This window comes from Podarcis filfolensis, assembly GCF_964270895.1.
Source record: "Podarcis filfolensis genome assembly, chromosome: 5".
Taxonomy (NCBI): domain Eukaryota; kingdom Metazoa; phylum Chordata; class Lepidosauria; order Squamata; family Lacertidae; genus Podarcis; species Podarcis filfolensis.
The window spans coordinates 39691617-39714576 of NC_139608.1; the positions used below are offsets into that span (position 1 = coordinate 39691617).

The 22960-nt window shown below is 41.2% G+C and overlaps 1 protein-coding gene across 3 annotated transcripts in view; it reads right to left on the reverse strand.

Moving 5' to 3' along the window:
- WDR33 (WD repeat domain 33) overlaps nt 1-22960 on the reverse strand; it is a 56394-nt gene that overhangs the window by 24893 nt on the left and 8541 nt on the right. For all 3 annotated transcript variants that reach the window (XR_014548546.1, XM_083615078.1, XM_083615077.1), the window contains exons 2-7: nt 16806-17031; nt 15666-15734; nt 15010-15114; nt 13587-13682; nt 12995-13146; nt 11184-11281 (exon numbers count right to left, since the gene is read on the reverse strand). Coding sequence is in view for 2 of the 3 variants with exons in the window: in XM_083615078.1 (XP_083471204.1) it covers nt 11184-11281; nt 12995-13146; nt 13587-13682; nt 15010-15114; nt 15666-15734; nt 16806-17009 (724 nt within the window). In the remaining variant the exon portion in view is untranslated. The remainder of the gene's footprint in view (nt 1-11183; nt 11282-12994; nt 13147-13586; nt 13683-15009; nt 15115-15665; nt 15735-16805; nt 17032-22960) is intronic.

Here is a 22960-nt window from a genome sequence, read left to right on the forward strand (position 1 = left end):
TTAACCGTATGCTACAACCATCATGTGGGAAGTCACCTGAAAGAAAACCAGAATTTAAATGCAGTTAAATTCTGCCTGCACTCATGCAGCTATGTGAATATGTAGGATGAGAGCAAAATGGAAGCATTTCTACACTTGGCGAATAGCTATGAACACCTATAAGTATACAGAGGTTTGCTGGAACATTCCCAGTTCCCAATGCATTTCAAGCAAATTGCTCTTTTTAGGGGAGATAACTCATAGAAATCACAATAGAAAAACAATGTATTTGGCTTGTTCTTAGCAGGAAGTGGAGAGTGCTGATGAGTAACTACTCTAGCTGCCATTCCTGCTCAGTATGCATTTGATATTTCCGAATAAAATGATATGGAAGCATAGCACTGGATGCCATTAGGATGCTAATCAGATTCAGCTTTCCCACCTCCCCTTTTCATTTGTTTTGGGTTGAACAGTCTCTGTGTGCTCCAACTATCTGGGTAAGGTTGAAGACTGGATACAGGTAAGACTGCACATATGTCAATGGGCAGGCTTTGTAACATGGGAGGGTACCAGGATTCCCAGCACTGACAGTATTTTGCCTCCATTTGATCATTCAGGTTCACAGAACCTAGATAACCTAGACTTGGGTGTTTTCTGTCAGTCTAATTGCTGAGAAAAACTGGTATTTTTTGCACAGATGTAAACCTAGAAATCTTCATTCATGTCTTCGTAACTTCAAGGTTAAACTCCTTTAATGCATTTTGTGTGACAGTTTGGAGGACTACCCTGTAAAGGGATGAATTGACAGAAACAGGGATCTAGTGTCTGCACTAGCTATGCATAAAGGTAAAGGGTAAAGGGACCCCTGATCATTAGGTCCAGTCGTGACCGACTCTGGGGCTGCGGCGCTCATCTCGCTTTATTGGCCGAGGGAGCCGGCGTACAGCTTCCGGGTCATGTGGCCAGCATGACTAAACCGCTTCTGGCAAACCAGAGCAGCACACGGAAACACCGTTTACCTTCCCGCCGGAGCGGTACCTATTTATCTACTTGCACTATGACGTGCTTTCGAACTGCTAGGTTGGCTGTGCATAGAAAATTCTAAAGGGTCTGGACTAAGCATATCCATGAGACTGACTGTACACGCGTGTTCTGTCATAAACTTTAAGAATCCAAGAATCAAGTATGCAAAGGCACATAAAGAGGCATTCCCATTGGCTGTTCCTCAACCTTCACTCTTTCCCCCAAAGCCTGAATCTACATCTTCCAGAAACTGGCATTTAGTGGGCAGCGATAAGGTATAATACTTGGTATTCTGTGATATAAATACTGGACATATAGGAAAGATGGTTAATTTATTTTTCTCTATTACTTTCCAATTTCTGCTCCTTTGACTTTTGTTTTGCCATCTTTCCTTGAGAAATTATGTTTGTGGATATTCCAAGACACCACCGTATCTCAGCCAGTGGCAAAGTAGAACTTGCAGAATAAGAAGCGATAAGGACCTTGACACTCATGTATAACTCAATGACAATGGAAAGTGTCCTAAAACTGGGGACTAGGTAGATAGACAAAGCATCAGAAAACAGGATACAGATACTAGCAGAAGAGTAGTAAACTGAACACCAAAAGGTCTGATAAAACTTTATCTGCTGGATTCTACTACACTTTGAGCACCGCCCCCCCCCCCATAATGCAGTTGTTTCATGATAAGATAGAAGATAAGTTTGGCAGAAATTTCACTCTCTCCTTAGATTGAATAGATGTCTGCATTCTGGTAATGTCTAAAAGGCAGAGACTATTACTCAGGGTGTTTTTGGTTTGGCGCTTTTTTTGTAAAGTGGATTTTTAATAAAGGAAAAAATGGGAAAATTCATTAAATACAGTGCTTATGAATTAAGTTGAGTAACAATATGAGGCTGATAAATGAAAACAAAACTGGTTCTTTAAAATTCAGAACATTTCAAAGCTGTACTGTATCTTTGGGAGAAGAAAGTTCTTTTAACAATACTTGAGAAACAGGATCCAGTTTGTTACAGAATCATTTCACCTTTGTCCTGATTCCTTGGACTTCAGAAGAATGTGCCAAAAAGACAGTAAAGTGAATTGCCTAATTTGATCTATTCCTTCAGTAATACTAGGTGTGACTTGAGACCTCCATTTCCTTGTTCTTTCTTTATTGAGTCAATAGTATAATTTAATAATAGGAGTACATTTGGGATTTCATAACTACTCAGATGAAGAGTGGTATACAAAGGAAGGAACTAACTAACTAACTAACTAAATAAATAAATACAATACAATACAATACAATACTACTATAGAAAACCTATAAACTTTGCTCTATATTGCTTACAAATTACACTTCTACATGTGAGAATAGTTTCCTGGTTCTTTCTGACGTTTCCAATATGTATTTGAAATATTTTTTATTTATTTTTCTTATAAATTCAGGAGTTATATGCCACACAGCATTATTTTAAAAGTTTCATCTTACTATCATATTTAAGGAGAACCTATGTACCTTATTCCAAAGCATCCCTCGAGTATACATAGATACGATTTCCTAAAATACTGTGCCCACTTGATCATTTATAACTTAAATTTATATGAATAGAATCATATGTAATAAATTTCCTTCATCTGCTTCAGGGGTAGGCGCCCTCTGGCCTGCAAGACCTCTCAATTTGGCCTGTGAAGCCTTTTCAGCCCCCCCTCCAGCACCTGACAACCAGCTGATAGTTGAACATTTGGGAAGCACTGTGGAAAGTGATGCACTTTGACAGGAGTCAATCACCTGATGTAATTATGTCAGATGACTAATAGGTGATCCCTCGATGGGGATGGGGGTGGGATAAAGATCTGGTCTACTGGGTCAAAAAGGTTCCCTACCCCTGATCTACTTGATCCCTAGCTATGACAGCAAAAGATATCCACATCTAGGGGGTGAGCACTTTCAATCACCATGTTTACACAGGTGAGAAAAGGATACTAGAGCTCCATAAATCTGTCCCATTAACCTTGGCCGTTCTAAAGTCTGTTTTTATTTTTCATAGAAATGAAACTCAGGATTATGGGTGGAATTCCGCATTGTGCTAAAACAAACACCCTGTCTATGCAAACATTGCAGGTTGCCAGATGGCACAACTCCCTCATAAGTTGCTCTGGGTGTTCTTCTGACCCCTCACATTCAGCCAATTTGGGGGTGCATGCAGAGAGAATTGCTTCCACTGACAGGGAGCATTAGGTGAATCCTGCCGTGTGTTTTGAACCTCTAGAAGTAGATTTCTTAATCAAAACATTTGAGGTGTGCAAGTCAAGTCCAACTCTAAACGCTGGTTTGGCAGCCATATAAGTAACTGCAGTTGTTGTGCTAACTTGTCATCCATCATATGGATAAATCAATACTTGTGCAAAAAACAAGCATCAAGTGTCTGAGACTTTCAGCTCAAAAAGTACTTGGTAGTAGCAGTAGTTAGCAGCAGAATAGCAGTTATTTATTTATTTCACAAAATTCATATTCCCCTTGATGGAAGAAAAAACCTCAAGGTGGTTTACAAAGTTAGTAGCAGCAGTAGCAGTAGCAGTTTATAAATATAAATAATATATATATAATTGAACTTGAAAGACACATTTGCATCAAGATGTATTACTCTTATGTGAGCGGCTTTACCAACAACAGCAGCCTTATGATTTTGAAAATACAAGAACAATCATGAATTGCAGCTCTTTTAAATGTTTGAGAATTATTTAGATTTCTTAAGTTATTATGCTCAGGGAAATGAACAAAATTCCAAATATTTAAATGTTCATCCAATGAAATTATTCAGCTAATCCTGTGTATCTATTATTTTACTGACTTCTTAAACAAAAATGCTTTTGTATCCACAAGTTTAGACTGTCAGGCAATCTAAAGCCAAGTATACCTCTCTATATGCCTCTACTCATGGATATGAGAATTCATGAAAATGGACCTGCATCTAGACTATCCTACGTTTCAGTGACCCTGCGTATCTGATTTTTACAGTTCTAGGATAACACGAGAAAGGGAAATTTAATCTATCCTGGGGAAGATTAATGAACAGTACTTTCATTTGGAACTTGCATATCTTCCCAAATCACCTAAACAACCATTTTGTCTCTTCCTGTAACATAGGGACCAATTCTACTTAGGCTTACTGCCAAGCACTTGATCCCAGCAGATAATACAGGTCAGAGTCATACACACATAGAAAGAAGTAATGTCCATGATATGAACACTTATTGTTGTGTTTTACTAGTTAAAAACAGCACGTTGAAATGTTTCTGGGAGGCTAAAGGAAACTGCAGGCCCTGGAGAAGCAATGCATGTTCAGCACCTGCAAACTTAACAAGGGTAACCAGGACTGCAAGGTCAAGACTATGAAATATGAATGTCAATAGGCAAGTCCAACTGGTGTGTTTTTTTGGTCCTTTCTGAGAAAGGCATAAATGTCCCTTGTCACTACTGCAATCTTGGAACTCCGGGGAGAAATGATGCATTTGGAAGTACCCCAGGTTGTAAGCCCCAGTGATTAGGAGATGAAAACGCATAACTCCTCTATGGACGTCTTGAAGAGGTTGTGTATAGTCTGGGATCTCCCTACCAGATATAAGAATTACCTCAAGAGTAAGGGTGGAGAACCTGTGGCCCTGCAAGTACTACACAGATCCAAGAGTCACATCATCAATGGTATAAGGATAAACTAAATTAAAAAGGATAATTTGTCCTTCCAAATTCAAAATGTAAACAGCTGACCATGGCTACAAGCCGTATCTCTTTATCATGCTAATCTCTGAACACTTATTTGGAAAAGGGCAAAGAATTACATGAAATGTAGATGTAAGACAGTTGCTTGTTTCAAAACCTTATCCAAAAGGGAATGAATCCATTCATTGTCAGAGGAATTAATGAAGATAGGATTTCTGGAAACAGAAAACTTCTGACTTAAGGGTAAAGTAAAGGTAAAGGACAAGGACCCCTGGATGGTTAATTCCGGTCAAAGGTGACTATGGAGTTGCGGTGCTCATCTTGCTTCAGACTGAGGGAGCCGGCGTTTGACCACAAACAGCTTTCGGGTCATGTGGCCAGCATGACTAAACTGCTTCTGGCACAACGGAACACCGTGACATAAACCAGAGTGCATAGAAACACCATTTACCTTCCCATCACCTGTTTATCTACTTGCACTGGTATGCTTTCGAACTGCTAGGTTGGCAGAAGCTGAAACAGAGCAATGGGAGCTCACCCTGCCGGGCGGATTCAAACACCAATCTTCTGATCAGTAAGCCCAAGAGGCTCAGTGGTTTAGACCACAGGACACCCTCCAGCCTAAAAGGAAGATTCGGTGCCCAACCAGCCAACAACCCAAATTTCTCTTAGCAGTATTTGACTGTTGTCATCAAATTTGCTATCAGTTGTCTATGTTGACACATTCTGTTTCTGACCTGGAAAGCAGTACCTAGTTAAATGGATTCATACAATGACAGATCTGTGCCCAAACTAATGCCCATCAAGTCATGCTAAATCCAGCTTATTTAGATGTATGGAGTATATTTCATACTCCAGATAAAGAGAACCCAAGTTTAACAGGCTCAATAATCACACAAAAAAATCACACAAGAGTATTTAAAACACTACTGGGAGGAGAAAAGCGTATGTTGTGCAACACTGTCTATATTAGCCAGAACCTCAGAATTCACATCTGCTGGAGACTGAATGGGCCTATAAAAAGTTCATTTGTTTCTAATTTTTTAATCCCTCCTAGTGAACTCATATGAAGAGCACTATCATAAAATAACATTCCACACCCAATATGACCTGTATAATTTATGAACCCCTCAAAGGTAGATCCTGCATGTACCATTTAGTGTAACAATGAGGATGCTACTACCTTAAACATCCCTTCAGTCTGGCTTTCAGACTTTCTAGTTTCAGGGAACCCCTTCCACATCAACTTTTGTGCCAAGGAACCACTGTGCATTGTAGAGGATTCTTGAAAATGTTTTAGAGCACATACTTGATACATGAAGCATGTTGGTCAAATCTACTGGGTCTCACCATCGCCTTGTATAAAATGACAAGTGACAGCAGAGAAAGGTGAGTGGCAAGTAGTGGGCATGGCATCTTTCAAAGGACCTGGCTGATAATGTCTAAGGAATCTCAACAAATTTCTGAGAAAACAGGTTTTCTGGGCACAGCTTGAAATCCATTGCCTTAAATCAGCAGCAATGCATTTACTAACTCCCCATAATGAATTCTTGGAGATAGGGAAACAGAAAAATATGATTTGTTACACAAATAATCTGCCAACCGAAGTAGCTGTAGTTTTCTATACAGTAGATACACCACTGCTTGATATGTTTGGGGCATCCAAACATGTACAAATGGCTAGAATGCATTTATAGGATCCATCACTTATTTACATAACCAGCATGATCACTTATGTGACCAAACTAATTGCTTTTTCTATGCTCTTTTTATAATTATACTTTTTCAAAGCTGGTAGAAAAATGGATTTAGGATTTTTTTTAAAACCAACAGGTAATTTTAGATGGGAATTCAAGGGACAAAATTCTTTTTACCTGATAATTAGTTTACTTATAAAAATAATCAAGAGGGAAAGCTGAGGATCAAACAAGGCAATTTTCAGAAAGGTAATTTTTAAAAACCCATCATGAAATACAAATAATACTACAGATGGCTTAGTTTGAAGCTTCCATTTCATAAACATATATTATTCTTAAAGAGGCTTTCTGTCTGGTCCTAAGTGAAAAACTTTCAGTTTTATTGCAACAGCCCAGATCTCTGAGCCTTATCCTCCACAGTTTCTCCTACTTTAGTTCTAAATTGCAATACTTCAGCAAAGCAGATTTTCAAGAGTATATTTGAATGAGATGTTGGGAATCTCATGGAAGATTAGGAGAAACTCTTTGTTCTATGATGCAGGTAGTATCACCTAAGTTGTGTGATCTAAGATTATTGGTGTATCAAATGTCATGTTTGTTGACAGATTCATATGGAGTACCCAAAACAGTATTTATAGTTTAATATAAAAACAGACTGGTACATTAAGGAATTTTATGAGTTATAAGCTAGCTGAGTATGATGGATTTCTGGAGACTGGGTCTATCATAGTACAACATCCCTGATAGTCGTTTAGTCCACACAAATAGAACTAGGTAGAGCTGTGCTATGTAGGATTGTTTGGCTGTTAACATCTATGCTAAGGCTGCATCCCAAACAAACTTAATAGGGAGTAAAATGAGTGTGAGTCACTTCTGAACAAAGATGCTTATGATTTCACTATCCAAGTTTTAATCTATAGTTGATTAAAAACATAAATTGCTTACCTGAGAATTCTCCTTCTACTTGTTTGCCAGACAGTGAAGAAGGTGGTCCAATGTTCTGGACCACTGGACAGCAACAAGTAGGGAGAGCTGACTTTTAACACCTGCATAAATAAAACTATGCCATCTTTCAGTGCCTTGGGGGCTGGTGGGAGAAGTTGCTTAAAGTTACCTATTTAAGTTTTCCAATCAACGTTCTGAACAATTTTTAAAGCTGGAGTCCACAACACAGTGTGTGCTATCACCCTCAGACACACCCTATGGGACCTGCAAAATTCCCCTGCCCCTCCTCATTTTTTATTTTCAAAAGATAGTGATGGAAAGCTTTTTGTTTGAGGGTTTGTCTGTCTGGGGGGATACTGTCTGACTTTTTGTCTGTGCCTTATTTGTTTGGGGGGGTGTGGTTTGGCAGCTTTGCAGGGTTCTGAGCATTGTCAGTTTTTCTTCTATAAAACAGGTATTCTGTGGTGCACACAACAGTTCCTTATATTTCCAAATGTTCCTCAGCCCAAAAAGGTTAGAAATCCCCAATTTAAAGGCATCATATAGCAAAAGCATGGAAGACCTCTATCAAGGTCAATTTTTTCTACTCACAAGTAGGAAGGAGCATGATTTTTTTTTACTTAGCAGGAATTACATACATATATGAAGAAGGCTCTAATAAACACAAATTGTTCTATTTATGACCCAAGTAAGTTTCCTTAAACAAAAACATTTTATGTGTAGCTAACTATGGGGAACCTTTGTGCCTCTCCCATGTATGTTGTTCGACTCCAAGTCCCATCATCTCTGTCTGCTGATGCTGAATGGGACTGAAGTTGGGACTTGGAAATCCAACACCTAAAGGGTCACAGACTATACAGTCTAACACAATTTGATGGAACTTTGCATCAACTGCCATTATTTTGAAATTGTATACCACCCTTCATCTGTAGATCTCAGGGTGGTTCACAGCATAAAAATACAAGACAAAAACACGTAATTAAAAAAAGAACAAAATTAACCAATAACCCCTGCTTCCCCCCACCCCCTGCACATTTAAAATAGGACGTTAGTCAGCCAAAGGCCTGGTTGAAGTAGAATGTTTTCACCTGGTACCTAAAGGTGTATAATGAAGGTGCCAGGCAAACCCTGCCCTGAGGAAAGCATTCCACAAATGGGGAGCCACTGCAGAAAAAGCCCATCCTTGTGTTGCCACCCACCAGACCTCCTGCGCAGGAGGCACATGAAAAAGGGCCTCACGTGATTATCGCAGGGTCCAGGTAGGTTCATATGGAGAGAGGTGGTCGTTGAGGTACTGCAGTCCCAAGCCATTTCAGGCTTTATACGTCAAAACCAGCACTTGAACTGGGCCTGGAAACTCATTGGCAGCTAGGCCAGGATCTGTGCAATATGCTCAAACCGTCTTGCCCCGATGAGCAGCCTGGTTGCCGAATTGTTCACCAGCTGAAGTTTCTGAACTGTCTTCAGAGGCAGCCCTATGTATAATACATTGCAGTAATCTAACCTAAAGGTTACCAGAGCCTCAACAACAGTAGTTAGGCTATCCCTGTCCAGACAGGGGCGAAGGTGGGGCACTAGCCCAAGATGGTGGAAGGCACTCTGCACTACCAAGGCCACTTGAGACTCAAGAGACAGCAAAGGATCCAGAAGTACTCCCAAGCTGCGTACCTGCTCCTTCAGAGGACGTGTAACCACATCAAGAGCAGGTAATTTCCCATCCATCCAGTCTAGGGAAACCTCCACCCCACCCCCACTAACAGTGCCTCAGCCTTATCTAGATTCAGCTTCAGTTTGTTAGCTTTCATCCAATCCATTACTGAGGCAAGACAACTGCCATGCCTGCAGATGTAAAGGAGAAGTAGAACTGTGTGTCATCAGCATATTGCTGACAACATACTCCAAAACTCCAGATGACCCCACTCAGTGGTTTCATGTAGATGTTATACAGCACAGGGGATAAAACTGAACCCTGAGAAATCCACACTGAAGGCTCCACGGGGCTGAAAAGAACTCCCCAAGCATCACCCTCTGGAAATGTCCATCCAAGTAGGACCGGAAGCACTGCAAAGTGGTGCCACCCATCCCTAACTCAGACAGAGGTCATCATACAGGGCCACCAAAGCAGTTATGTGCCAAAACTGGGCCTAAACCCCAATTTAAATGGATCTTTATGTTTAATTTATAAAGGTGGGGTGGGGGGAGAGAATAAAGCTTATATGCCAAATCCCAACAGTTTAGATTCTAATTTCTGTTCTGTTCATGGAACAGGGCTTTCCAGCCTTCTCCTTCCCTCTGCACCCATCAGCACCCTCTCCCCAAATCTGCTTGGAAATGGTTGCAGGATAGGCTGCAGGAGGTTGCTAATGGCTGGGGGAGTAAGATGAAGTTGCATCTTTCAAGCCTCAAATGTTTACACATTTATGTAAATCTTACAGAACTCAGTTGAATTTACTTCTGTGTAAACATGCATAGAATTAGATTGTAAAGTATCATTTTTACAAGTTATTTTGTAGCAGAATGAACCCAGTATCAGGCTCTAAGAAGATAAGGGAGGAAGTACATCTGCATATGCTTCTCTGTCTACTGCCCCAAAGTTTTTAAGAACAAAAGTAGTGTTTGGCAGCATTGTAAATTTAGCATGTTTATTTCTTTTGCTTCCACTTTTGTATTTCAAATAGAGGTAGTATATGCATGGCCTACAAAAAGGGAGACAGGGCTCAATGTCTGGATTGTATCCTGTGTGTGTATATTATCTGACAATTATGAAAACTTAAGAAAATGGAGGAAGGCTGTTTCAGATATAATTCTGAAGAAATGTTTCTCATGAATGATTTCTATTTCCTAAAGTAATACAGGAGAACTTTACTGAAGCCCAAAATAAAAGTTTAGAGTTCAGGATTTCTTCAGAGTTAAACTATTAGGTAATAATGCATCAAAAGTCAAACACAAAACCAAACCACAAACTCTTTACTTCCTAAAGTGTAATAGTCTCTGAATGTTTGCTATTTATTTTCTGTATTGACATCAAGTCAGGCTACAAAGCTAAAAGAATTACTAGGTAAACTTTCCTACAAAATGAATGAATACTAAAATACCATGTGATATAATGAAAATGAAAGCAGTGTTGCTACAACCCCTGTTCCTCGCTGTCTAGTATATATTTCAATTTTTTGTAATGTAAACCACTTAAGTTTTTCTTAATTAAGCAGTATATAAATCTTGTCAAATAAATAAGTCTATGAATATGTTGACAACTTTATTTCTTCTCAGTAAAAGATGTATTTTACCTAACTTTATGCTATTAGTTAGAAACAGTAATTCATTCCCTAAAACTTTGTAGTGTCCACACCATGTGGGAAGTCAGGGGATTCCAAGGATGCTGGGCTTATCTGGCATTTACTTGATGAAAAGCTGCACTTTCCATAAGGTGGCATAGTCTGATACAGGCACATGAAAATGGATAGCATCAACAAGTTACGTTTTTGAGGGAAAATACCCCTTCTTCTTGAGAAAGTGTTTCTGGTATAACTCATTACAGTTGTTATATACAGAAATGGGCACATGAAACTGGGCATTCAGCTTGCTTTCCTACACAGATGTTTCAACAGTCCTGGGAGTAGGGAATAATCATAGTACACAATGCTCCAATGTTAAAGCAATTTAAACAGATCATAAACAGTAACTAATAGGTTTGTAAACCTTGTGATACAACTGATTGAATTATTAAGGATGGGGTGCTGGAATTGGAGGTTTTTGTATAGTCCTTATGTAGGCAACTACAAATAATTTCCCTCTATTCATATATCTCAATCAGTACTTTCTGGTACACATACCTCGAAGAATTCTCTCCTCATGGCAACGTAGAAAGTCCCAGATTCTAACAGTGCCGTCATCAGAGCATGTAGCAAATTTATTATCCGTGGGTGAGAAACTGTTACATGAAGACACACAGCAGGGGAAAGAAGTCAGCATTTAACATATCTAAACTTCTCAGACAGGGCAAAATTTAGCTAAGGTGTTAATATACTGATGGAGAAATTCGAACATATTGTGCCTGGAAAAATATACTTCAATCCGTTGACATAATTGAGTCCGTTTGCATAACTGAGAGCTCAGCTTTGTACTTTGATGCAGCAAAAGCACTTTTTCCTGCATTTTGTTCCCCAACCAAAGGGGAACTTACACTTTGCACTGTTCCACCCACAGTTGAATAGATTTGCAATTCTCTGCATCATCTGTATAAAATGTGAAACTGACAAAAGCATGCATTCCATGCTTTTGAAAGAAGGATGGAAATAGGCAATCCCAAGAGTGTTAATAGTAAGCTTATTTCTTCATCCACAGATAACATTTCAAAATACAAGGGGGTGGGAGAAGACAGGTAAAAGTATTTGCTTACTAAAAATAAGAATAAAAACATATCATATGGTCTATATATACAGGAAAAGTTACTGAGAAGAGATTTGCCACTCCAGTGAAACATTAGTCTCATAGAATATGCTTCAGAACTTGAAAAGCTTGTTGTAAATTGTGGAGAGCCAGGCATCGGTTTCTTATTGAGCTATGTTAGGCATTTGGTTGGACCATCATCAGTTACAGATGGGGAGCCACATCCTTTGTGATGCAGTGAAGAATCAAGTAATGCTCTTGTTGAGATTATTCAAACAGTCATTCCCCCTGAAATTGCTGGAACGTTTCATATGTGAGATAAACTTTTTGTTTGGAGAAATCCACTTCACAGATACAATAGCATACACCTATGAGGTCACATCTGGTTAAACTTTGCCAGAAAATTCTGAATCAAAAGGAAAAATGATAAATTCAGCAGAAAGTGCTTCTGTGGTAATGAATCTTCTTCTCCAATGGACAGAACCCAAAACTTTTTAGGTAGGTCTAGTTTCTTCTTCAGCTCCTCTTCAGACACACTTTAAATGAGTAAGATTTCTTCCACTTGCATTATTTGCTAAAGACTGTAAGCATTCTTCACGTGCATCTCAGCAAGGAAATCTCAGTTCACTTGTTATACTGAGCATACATTTGCACAATTGGAACACTTGACACTGAACCAGGTAGATGTCCTAAAGTTGCCTCGTCAGCTTTAGATTCCAAACTTGAATAACCCATTCAATATTAATCATGACCTGGATGTGGAAATTGGTGTGGGTCCTACATGCTACTGTAAATCTTGGACTCACCAAGCCAAGCAGTTCTTCACTTTATTTAGCTCTTTTATGTTGTGAGAACTATGCAGCTGCTTTATTTCTGGATTATATTTTATTCAATTATATTATTAAATACTGAATTCTTTATTTGGAATGAAATTGTCATCGTACACAAGTGAGCATAAAAAGAGAGTAACTGATACACATTGTGATCATATATAAAAAGAAACCAATACCAGTGCAAAATGCAGCAGACAAACACATCTCTAACATATTGCAGAGGCAGATACTGGGACAACACTATTTCAGAGATATGCCAGCAAATCAGTGAAATTGTGGAAACAAAAGAAAATATGTTTATGTGGTGCAAAACATTTCCCAGAATCTGACAATACCCATGCATATCTGCACCCAGAATACACTTAGAGAACAGTCTAATCATGGAAATAGGAACTACAGAAAATGGTATATTGTGTATAAACCTGGCCTCTCTAATCGCCTCCTTATGTGCCTGGAACATCTTGACGTTGTTCATGTTCGACTGCCAATATTTCACATATCCCCCATGGTCTGCTGTCAACATCCACATGTCATTATGTGACCAAGTCATAGCTCTCACTGGACTGTCATGAGCCTACAAAGTCAAAAATAAAGGAAGACCTCTAGTGAGCATACTCAAATAATATCATGCACCTTCACTTTTCTTTTAATATGATTTTTTCTAATTTCAATTTAGGTAGATATAAGAATGAAAATGCATTATATATAGATCCATACATTCATTTTGTGAGGACTGTTATCAAAGCTTCAGCAGCGTTATAGTAAGTATTACTTAGTAATGAGTCAGTATTTTGTCTACAAATTTGATTTTTTTAATCACCAATGGAACAGAAATGTCTCTCATATCAAAGAATGACAAAAATGCTAATATTTAAATTAATCAATCAAAATCGCAATAGCCAAAGGCAAGAAGCATAAAGTTCAAAACAGTGCTGACTCTCCATCTGTTTACAGTGGCAAGAAAGCAGATTACTGAAAGAAGTACTGATCAAGACAGCTTTGATAGTGATTTACCTGTAATATTGTTTCAAAGTTGAAAGTAAGCCCATTCCATAAGGTGAACTCTCCACTAGAAGCCCCAGTAACTAAGCGCCTCCCTTCTGGAGTCCACTGGAAGACAAGAATTAAGATGTATTAGAACACAAATTGTTGCCCTGACACTATAGCAGAGTCTATCGCAATGACAGACAACATGTTGTCTGCACAGTTGTATTCTGCAGCTCTGCCTGTATTGGGTTCACTTACACACTGTCTGTACACCCCTCCACCCCACATTCTGGTATTTACCGTATTTTTCGCCCTATAGGGTGCACCTAGGTGTTTTTTTTGGGGGGGGGGAATAAAGGAGAAAAAAATATTTTCCCCCCAGGCGCGGGGCTGGGGCGGGGGAAGCCCGAGCTTCCCCCGACCCCAGCCCCCAGAATAGGCTGCTGTCTGCAAGCCTTGGGAGCCCGGCAGAGAGCTGCCAAGGCTTGCGGAGAGCTGCCCGAAGCCCAGGGTGCACAGCGCCGCACTCCCCAGGCTTCGGGCTGCAGGCAGCTGTGCGCAAGCCTGCGGAGCCTGGCGGGAACTCCCGCCGCGCTCCGCAAGCTTGCGGAGAGCTGCCCGAAGCTCAGGGTGCACAGCGCTGCGCTCCCCGGGCTGCAGGCAGCTGTGCGCAAGCCTGCGGAGCCTGGCGGGAACTCCCGCCGAGCTCCGCAAGCTTGCAGAGAGCTGCCTGAAGCCCGGGGTGCGCTCCGCTGTGCTCCCCGGGTTTCGGGCTGCAGGCTGCTGTCCGCAAGCCTTGGGAGCCCGGCAGGAACTCCCGCTGCGCTCCCAAGGTTTGCGGAGAGCTGCCCGAAGCCCGGGGTGTGCTCCGCTGCGCTCCCCGGGTTTCGGGCTGCAGGCTGCTGTCTGCAAGTCTTGGGAGCCTGGCAGGAACTCCCGCTGCGCTCCCAAGGTTTGCGGAGAGCTGCCCGAAGCCCGGGTGTGCTCCGCTGCGCTCCCCAAGTTTCGGGCTGCAGGCTGCTGTCCGCAAGCCTTGGGAGCCCAGCGGGAACTCCCGCCGGGCTCTCCAGGCTTCAGCGAAAGCCTGCATTCGCCCCATAGGACGCACACACATTTCCCCTTCATTTTTGGAGGGGGAAAAGTGTGTCCTATAGGGCGAAAAATACGGTATTTGTTGCCCGATGCCCTGCTTCCAGTGCCTGAATACTACTGGATGAATAATCTGTCCGTTTCTGACAAAAATACTTTGCACTATCACTGTGTCCCATAAAAAGATAACCATTCTGAAAAGTTGTTATTATTAATATTAGAAGTAGTAGTAGTATCTATTGTATTTATAAATCACCCTCTCTACAATGCAGAACATGGCAACAGACAACAAAAGATAAACAACAAAATCCATATTCTTAGCAATTTATCACTGTGCCATGGAGTGTAACACTATACTTACCCTAACAACAAATACTGGACATTTTACTTTATTGGTAGATGTCCTAACAAATTTTGTTGTTACAGCATTCATAGGATTGTTCAACATTCCTATAGGAGGGACCAGCTAAAAGAGAGGAAAAAATGTTAAAAGTTATTCTTGGTACTTAATACGTGGAAACAGTCTTTTAAAAAAATTGTTTGCAAGCTTATGTTCTTGAATGAATAAGCCAAAGAATCTCAATTTTGGTGGAGACGCTACAAAAGCATACCTAACATCATTCTGATCTTCAGAATTATATTACAATATGGCTTGGATCCAGAAATCCCACCATGAGAACAGAAGGCACTTCTGCTTCGATAAAAACCATGGAAGCAGTCCTCCCATGCAGTCCTCTCTCAAACATACACACAGAGCCAAAGTGCCTTCTGCTCACATAATAGGATCTTTGAATCCATGTCTAGAGCTTTAGCAGGATCATCATACTAGAATGTGACTAAATGAATTCATCTTCTTTCAAACCCACTTGTAAAATCAAGTTTCTATAGTACAATTAATGTTGTTATTCACTTCTCCCACACTTAAATAGAGAATTACAGCTTAAACCAATTTTTCAATCTTTCAGGAAGAAGAAAAATGTTTTACTGCCCAGGGGATAAATAAACATGTATACTTACATCATTATAATACCCTCCATCAGGCTGAATTGCCCGCATATCCCGTTGGTCTCTTTGCCATACTCTGTTCTGGAAAGATGAAAAAATATTTTCATTAATACTATTGGTTAAAACATGCTAGCTAGCTTGTACCAAATGAGAAACAATGTTTGCCTATCTGTGCCTGCAGGGTAGTGCTATTTTTGGAAAAGGAATGCAGCGTGTTTCATTTTCTAGAAGGAACAGGCAATTTCCTTCTTCAAATCAGTGCAAATCAGTTCAAGAACTTGAACTTGATGTCCCAAAGTAAAAAAAGTACCCCCTCCTCTTCAAATTTGCTACTAAAGTGCACCAGTTCAAATCAGGCCACAAGATAAACAAAATCCCACATTGCACTCAGAATGGGAAACACTCTCCAGGCAATAGTGGACTTTGGGCTTTAAAAATTCAGTGGCACCCTGCGAGACACCAAAATTTGGCGGCGCCAACTCTAGTGTTCCATTGTTGCAGCGCCTCCTGTTGTGCCCTGTCACCTTGGTGCCCAGTGTGGGCAAACTGGTCATGCTCCCCTAAATCCACTTCTGTTCTGGGGCAGGAGTACCTAACCTGTGACACACTATATATATTCCAACTCCCAAGGCCAACCACCATGGTCAATGGTCAAGGATGATGGAAGCTGTAGTCTGGCAACATCTGAAGGCCCACAGGTTAAGACACCTGTGCTCTAAAGAGATCAGACCACAGTTAAAGCTTAGTGCTTAAACATTCATTAGTGAGGGAAGGAAAGTAACCTCTCACTGGCAGGAAAAGTAAACAACAGTTCTAAGTGTTGCCGTTTCCCTAGGTTTCACATACCTGATATGAAAGATGAACTGGTGTTTCTATTAGTCTCCTGAGGGCTGATAATAAGTATAATTTTTGCCCTCTTTCTAGGGCATTTTTGGTGTGAAATTTTTAAGTGCATAGTGTGAAATGGTTCAGACTTGGGAACAGAATCCCTCCTTTTCCATAGCTACTCTCAGCATTTTAAGCTATTTTTCACAAAATATTTGGCAAAATCTCTACTAACTAGAAATTCATGCTTAGTAATTCTTTGCTTCTTTTGTCTTTTAAGCTGAAACATTTTGTAACAATTGCAGGTACAACAGGTTCTGAACATACCTCCAAATACTTGATTACAGAAGGATTATAGTCTATAGTTTTTCGGTTCACAGCTTTTCTCATACGTTTTCCATCAAAAGTGAGCTGCTGCATTGCCTGTTGCTGAGCAAAATCAGGTCTCTTATAGAACAGTTGTCGAGGGGCCTGGTGTTGAAACCTTGGCATATGGAAAAACCGCGGCGGTGATCCAATCTCTGTAGCCATGGTGTCTTTTGCTTTGGAAGATCTAAAATAAAGCAATTAAAAATGAAGGTTTCAACTAGGAATGCCAAGATATAAGAAATCTGAATAGTACTAGAATTTCTCACATAAACAAGGCAGCTTTTTAACATGTGCAACATTAGCCCATCATTAACAGGGAAATTAAAACTTATGAAAAAATATTTCATCCATCATTATCATCAATCCACCCTTCACCTTAGGCCCCAGAGCCATTACAACAACTAAAACGCAATAGTAAAAACAGTTAAAACAACTTACAATCACAGAAATAAGGTGGGATCTAAAAATATACATATTAGCTATCCAAAGTCAGGGTAAAGAGGTGTGTCTTCAACATTTGCCAAATGCTATATAAAGAAGATGCCAGACACATCCATGCAGAGAGGGAGTTCCACAACTTAGGGGTTGCTATAGATAATGTCCTCTCCCACTCTTATCCCCCAGCTTCTGAGAGTGGTGGAACAATCAATAGGGCCTCCTATTGTACAACTAATGTAAAATGCAATACTGAAAACAGGATATGGCTTCCCAGAATAGGTTTGTACTCCCTTGTGAGTCAAAACTATTAGTAACTGAGCTCACACACCACAGAAGCAAAATAACACAGTAATTACCTTGTAGGTGGCAATGAACAAGTTAGTAATACTATATTAAATAAATATTTAGCTACAACCAAAGACAAGTCTTGACTTCGATTTTTGAGAAGGACAACGTATGAATTTTCTTACACTCCACTTGTAAAGTGAAAGCTCATTTCTTGTTTGTTAAACAATTGTCAGTGTTAAATTAAGGCTATTTTTTCTAATTTAAAATGTTTCTGTTGGAGGCAGGCAGGCAAATACACCATCACTACAAGCTCCTGGGTTCAGCTATGATGTCACCTTCCCCATCACAGCAGCACTAGCTGCCCTGTAAGAGAGAACTCAGGGGATGAGGCTGCAGGCAAAGGTCCCATTATACACCTACTTCTGAACAGCTCCAAGCAGTCCCTTCTGCAGCTCCCTTCCAAATTAACATATTCTATGTGTGGCAGGATTTTTTATTTTTAAACAAAAACATTTTCATTCTGCTCGGTATTCTATATTCCTGTTTTCTAATGTCTTTTCTCCCCCACTCACACTCACTTCTCTTGGATTAACTTATTTTTTATGCTTATTACACTGTAAGGCTTTTAACAGAACTGTGGATGTTATAAGCCACTTCAAGGACTTCAGTGAAGAACTGGAATACAAATTTAAAGCAATAAAAATACATATGAAAAATGGTTTCATCAGTCTGGCCTTTTATCTTTCCCCTAAGAAAATACAGGACGTTATCTAGCCCAGTCGTGGGAAACCTCAGGCTTCAGAGCCAAATGCAGCTCTTTGTCCTCTCTCTCTGGCCTTTGAGCTCTCCCAAGGCCACCCGCCTCACTGGCGCCGTATCACATCTAAGTGTTGTTGCATGGCTGGAACATGTCCTCGTACTCTGATACAGTGGTACCTTGGGTTAAGAACTTAATTCATTCTGGAGGTCCGTTCTTAACCTGAAACTGTTCTTAACCTGAGGTACTACTCTAGCTAATGGGGCCTCCCGCTGCCGCCGCGCGATTTCTGTTCTCATCCTGAAGCAAAGTTCTTAACCCAAGGTACTATTTCTGGGTTAGCAGAGTCTGTGACCTGAAGCGTCTGTAACCCGAGGTACCACTGTAATGCCTCTTGGAAGATAGAGAGGTAGCAAATGATGGTATTAGATCCTATGACACACTGTATCTGGAAGAGGACTGAGGAGGAAGGAGCCAGCTACAACTGCCTGGTCAGAGTGCTTGAATCCTATAAGGGCTGCATCTAGTGACTCGTACATACCAGTTCAGCTCCTTCCCCTTCCCTTACAGCCCGGTAAGTAAAGCAGCTGCTAGTAAAGGTTGTCAGGACACACTTAACTTTCCCCCTGTCTCATAGTCTGGCACAGGAATGCATCCATGCTGCCTAATCTGTATATATAAAGGCCATATGGGGACAATGACACCCTCTTTAGAACCACCAACAAAATCAAAATGGCATTTCTCTAGAATATTTTGTGACAGCCACCTTTATTTTACCTTTAGGGAGCAAATGTAAGGTGTATGTTTGAAAGAAAACTGGTAAGAAGAAATAAGTAAGAAAACTAAACTTCTGGGTCACCCCAATAATATCAATGGCAAGCCATTTCTAAACAAAAGGGACTAGACTACTTTTGCAACCAAACTATAAAAATGATGATTCCAGTTATTTAGTACATACAAGTACCATTTCCCATCTTTGTTCTAAAGAGCTTATAATTACCGTAATTTTCGCTCCAAAACACGCACTTTTTTGCTCCTAGAAAGTAAGGGAAAATGCCTGTGCGTGTTACAGAGCGAATGCACTTGACCGGAGCCATGGCTGCCGTCAGTCAAGCAAAGCGGGAGCCACTTGCAGGGCTTTGCACGGCTCTAGCTTTGCTTGCTTTACAGCCAGGAGGAGGGGGGGAGCCAAGGAGGAGAGAGGGAAGGAGAGCCATGGCAGCAAAGCGGGCAGCAGCCGCTTACACGCGAGGAGGGACAGACGGGAGCCATAGCGAGCTGGAAAAAGCGCCCCGTAGCCAGCAACAGCTGCTGCAGCCTCAGCTAGCAAAGGTCCGTGTGCTCTCTAAACGGAGCAATGAGGCTGCAGAGGGACGGCAGGGCACAGGAGGGCTCTGAGCCACGAGCGCAGTGAAAACCAGTAAAAAACTTTTTAAAAAGGCTGCTGGGGACAGGAGGGCACGGGATGAGGGAGAGGGGGAAATTACGATTCTCCCAGCGTCTCAGCTGATCTGCTGAGCAGGACTTGGGTTGCAGGGGATTCGCCATTAGCTGCGTAAAGCAGCAAAGAGGGAGAGAAGGAGCAAAGCGGGAGAGAAAAGGAGCTGCTTACACTGCTGTAAGTGGCTGCTGTCCGGTTGGCTCCTTTAAAGCAACAGTGCTCTTTCCCTCCCCCCTCCCCGCTCAGCTCGCCGAAAAGCTCCTTTTCCACACACCCCACTCGAGCTCTTTCTCCCCTTAAACCCCTCTCCTGCATCATTAGCAGCATCCTTCTCCACCCACCCCACGCGTGTTCCTTCTCCCCTTAAACCCCTCTCCTGCATCATTAGCAGCATCCTTCTCTACACACCCCATGCGTGTTCCTTCTCCCCTTAAACCCCTCTCCTGCATTATTAGCAGCATCGTTCTCTACACACCCCATTCGTGTTCCTTCTCCCCTTAGACCCCTCGCCTGCATTATTAGCCGCATCCTTCTCCACACACCCCACGCGTGTTCCTTCTTCCCTTAAACCCCTCTTCTGCATTATTAGCAGCATCCTTCTCCACACATCCCACACGTGCTCCTTGTCCCTTGAATGCTTTTCCTTCCCTCCCCACTTAAAGTGTGGTTACAAAGCACGGATCCAGATGGATCCTCAGGATTTTTGCACTGGGTCACCCCAAGTTCACCATCAGATCACATAGCATATCCATGGCTACAGCCTGCACCAAAAAACACACACGCACCCACTGTTTCATGGGGCTGCAATGGCGCAAAAACGTGGTTACAAAGCATGGATCCACATGGATCCTCAGGATTTTTGCATTGGGCTACCCCAAACTCACCGTCAGATCACGTCTGTGGCCACAGCATGAACCACAAAAATCATACATCCACTGTTTTGTTTAGAATATTTTTTTCTTGTTTTCTTCCTCTAAAAACTACGTGCGTGTTATGGTCAGGTGTGTGTTATAGAGCGAAAAATACGGTACATAATTTACAAGATTCAAGAAACAGGCTAGAGTGAAATATTTTTGCAGTTATTATGTATATGAAACCATTTAACCATCTGTTGCAATACAACAGTGTTAAAATGCTTAACTTCCAAATTAGTCATCTGCTGTATTTCTGCTTGAAAATTCAGATGTCAAATTTCAGCAACTTTGATGTCATGTAAAAGACCTGCAAGAGGCTACTTGTTTAGCTAAAATATAGCTAACATGGATTAAGAAGCCAGTGGGTATACCAAAGGCCTTGTCTGGGTTCAAGCTTCACCTTGGTCATGGAAGATAATTGTCAGATGCTCTTGTGGTTGCTCGAGAGTAACCAGGCAGGATTCCGACCTATCTTTTACAGGCTTTGTTTTGGTGCAAACTATTTACAGTGAAGAGAGTCATAAGTTCATGTCTGGCTCAATCGCTAGCAGAATCTGGGAGCGATCTGTTTTTGTACCTCCCCCAACATAAAAGTTTCATCACCCCGCGCCTTTTCCGCCCCTCCCTGCGCCTCAAACTACTGTGCATAACCGGGGATGGCAGGGGTGTGCTTCCCTCCTTTCCGGCTTGCTCAGGCGCAGTGTTAAGGCTCTCTCTAGCATCCTCTGCCCCTTGCACCTCTTCTCCACTGGAGGTTAGGCTTTCCTCCTCTCCGGAAGAGGAACTGCTTCGCAAGATTTTCGGAGGCTCCCTGTAACACAACTCCCCCTCTATCTCTTGCCTCTGAGCTGATGGCAGTTCCCTGACAATAATCTTCCCCAGTTTCCAATCTGTAGCAAAGAAACAAGTGTCCTGCTCAGAGCTGTTGTGAATGTGTCAATAGAGATTACAGAGTACTTTATAAAATTAAAAGTTTTATATAAATGATGAACACTAAGTACCAGTAGTACTATCTTCCTATAAATATTATGATGTCCTTTATAAACTGAGATTTCATTTAGTTTGTTCAGTTTATAAATGATAAAAAGTGCACTGTGTTAGGAACACAGGAAACTCCTTATAGCAGTGGTAGCCAAACTTGGCCCTCCAGCTGTTTTGGGACTACAATTCCAATCATCCCTGACCACTGGTCCTGTTAGCTAGGGATGATGGGAGTTGTAGTCCAAAAACAGCTGGAGGGCCAAGTTTGGCCACCACTGCCTTATAGTGTTGTCCATTGTAGATATGTTGCATAAATATCACACCAGGAGGTTACAGCTTGTGGTTACTTCAAACACAGGATAAGCATAAGCCTCGGTTCAGATGACATGCTAAGCCATGATGGAGCTTGTTCCTCCGCATTCTGGCAGTGGAGGGACTCCCTCTACCACCAATGTCTGGCATGCCAAGGTACCTCATGGCTTAGTCCTCCCTCGGTTTGAGGGCCAGCACGTGATGGCACCTTCACCCAATGGTACATTGCCAGTGAAACCTCAGGAGCAGTGGTGGTTTCACCTCTGATATACCACCGGGTGAAGGCACCATCACACTCTGGCCCTCAAACTGGTCCTGGGTGATGTATCAATACGTCACCCAGGCCAACCACATACATACTTCCTAGGGACAGTTTCTTTACAAAAATTATTCATTTATTCATTATGCTGTGGATTTATTTCTCTTTTTGCAACAATACTTTTTTATACAAATCTTTGTCAATGGAAAATGTAGTAGTGGCAAATTTTCTTCTGCACAACACTGTTGCGTTTGCAAGCTGAAAGTGCCAACACACAAGGGGGAAAAAAAGGCTTTTTTGTAAAAAAAATTGAAGATTTTTGAAAACTTTGTTAGAGTGCTGTTTCCCCCCCAAAAACCAGATTGCCTATGTATTTGCTTTATATATATCATTTACTTTTTATAAAATAACAAATTATTATTATTTTCATTCATTTTTGGTGGTATACAAGCTGCTCACACAGACTTAACATCTCAATGAAGCTGGAAGCCATGTAACACTAGTATTAGAACTGGCTTTCTACAGCCTACAAACTCAGTACAGAAATGATTGTTGAACATTAAGTGCAGACCAACCAATCACACTCATCTGAACAGTCTTACAAAGAATTAAGCAGAGGCGACTAGTGATCTTCTCTTTCACCACTCAGGTTACTGCTACTTATTTTTCCTTCTCTACCACCAAAGTTCCCACATAAAATTGTGTGTAATGGAAAAAATCTTA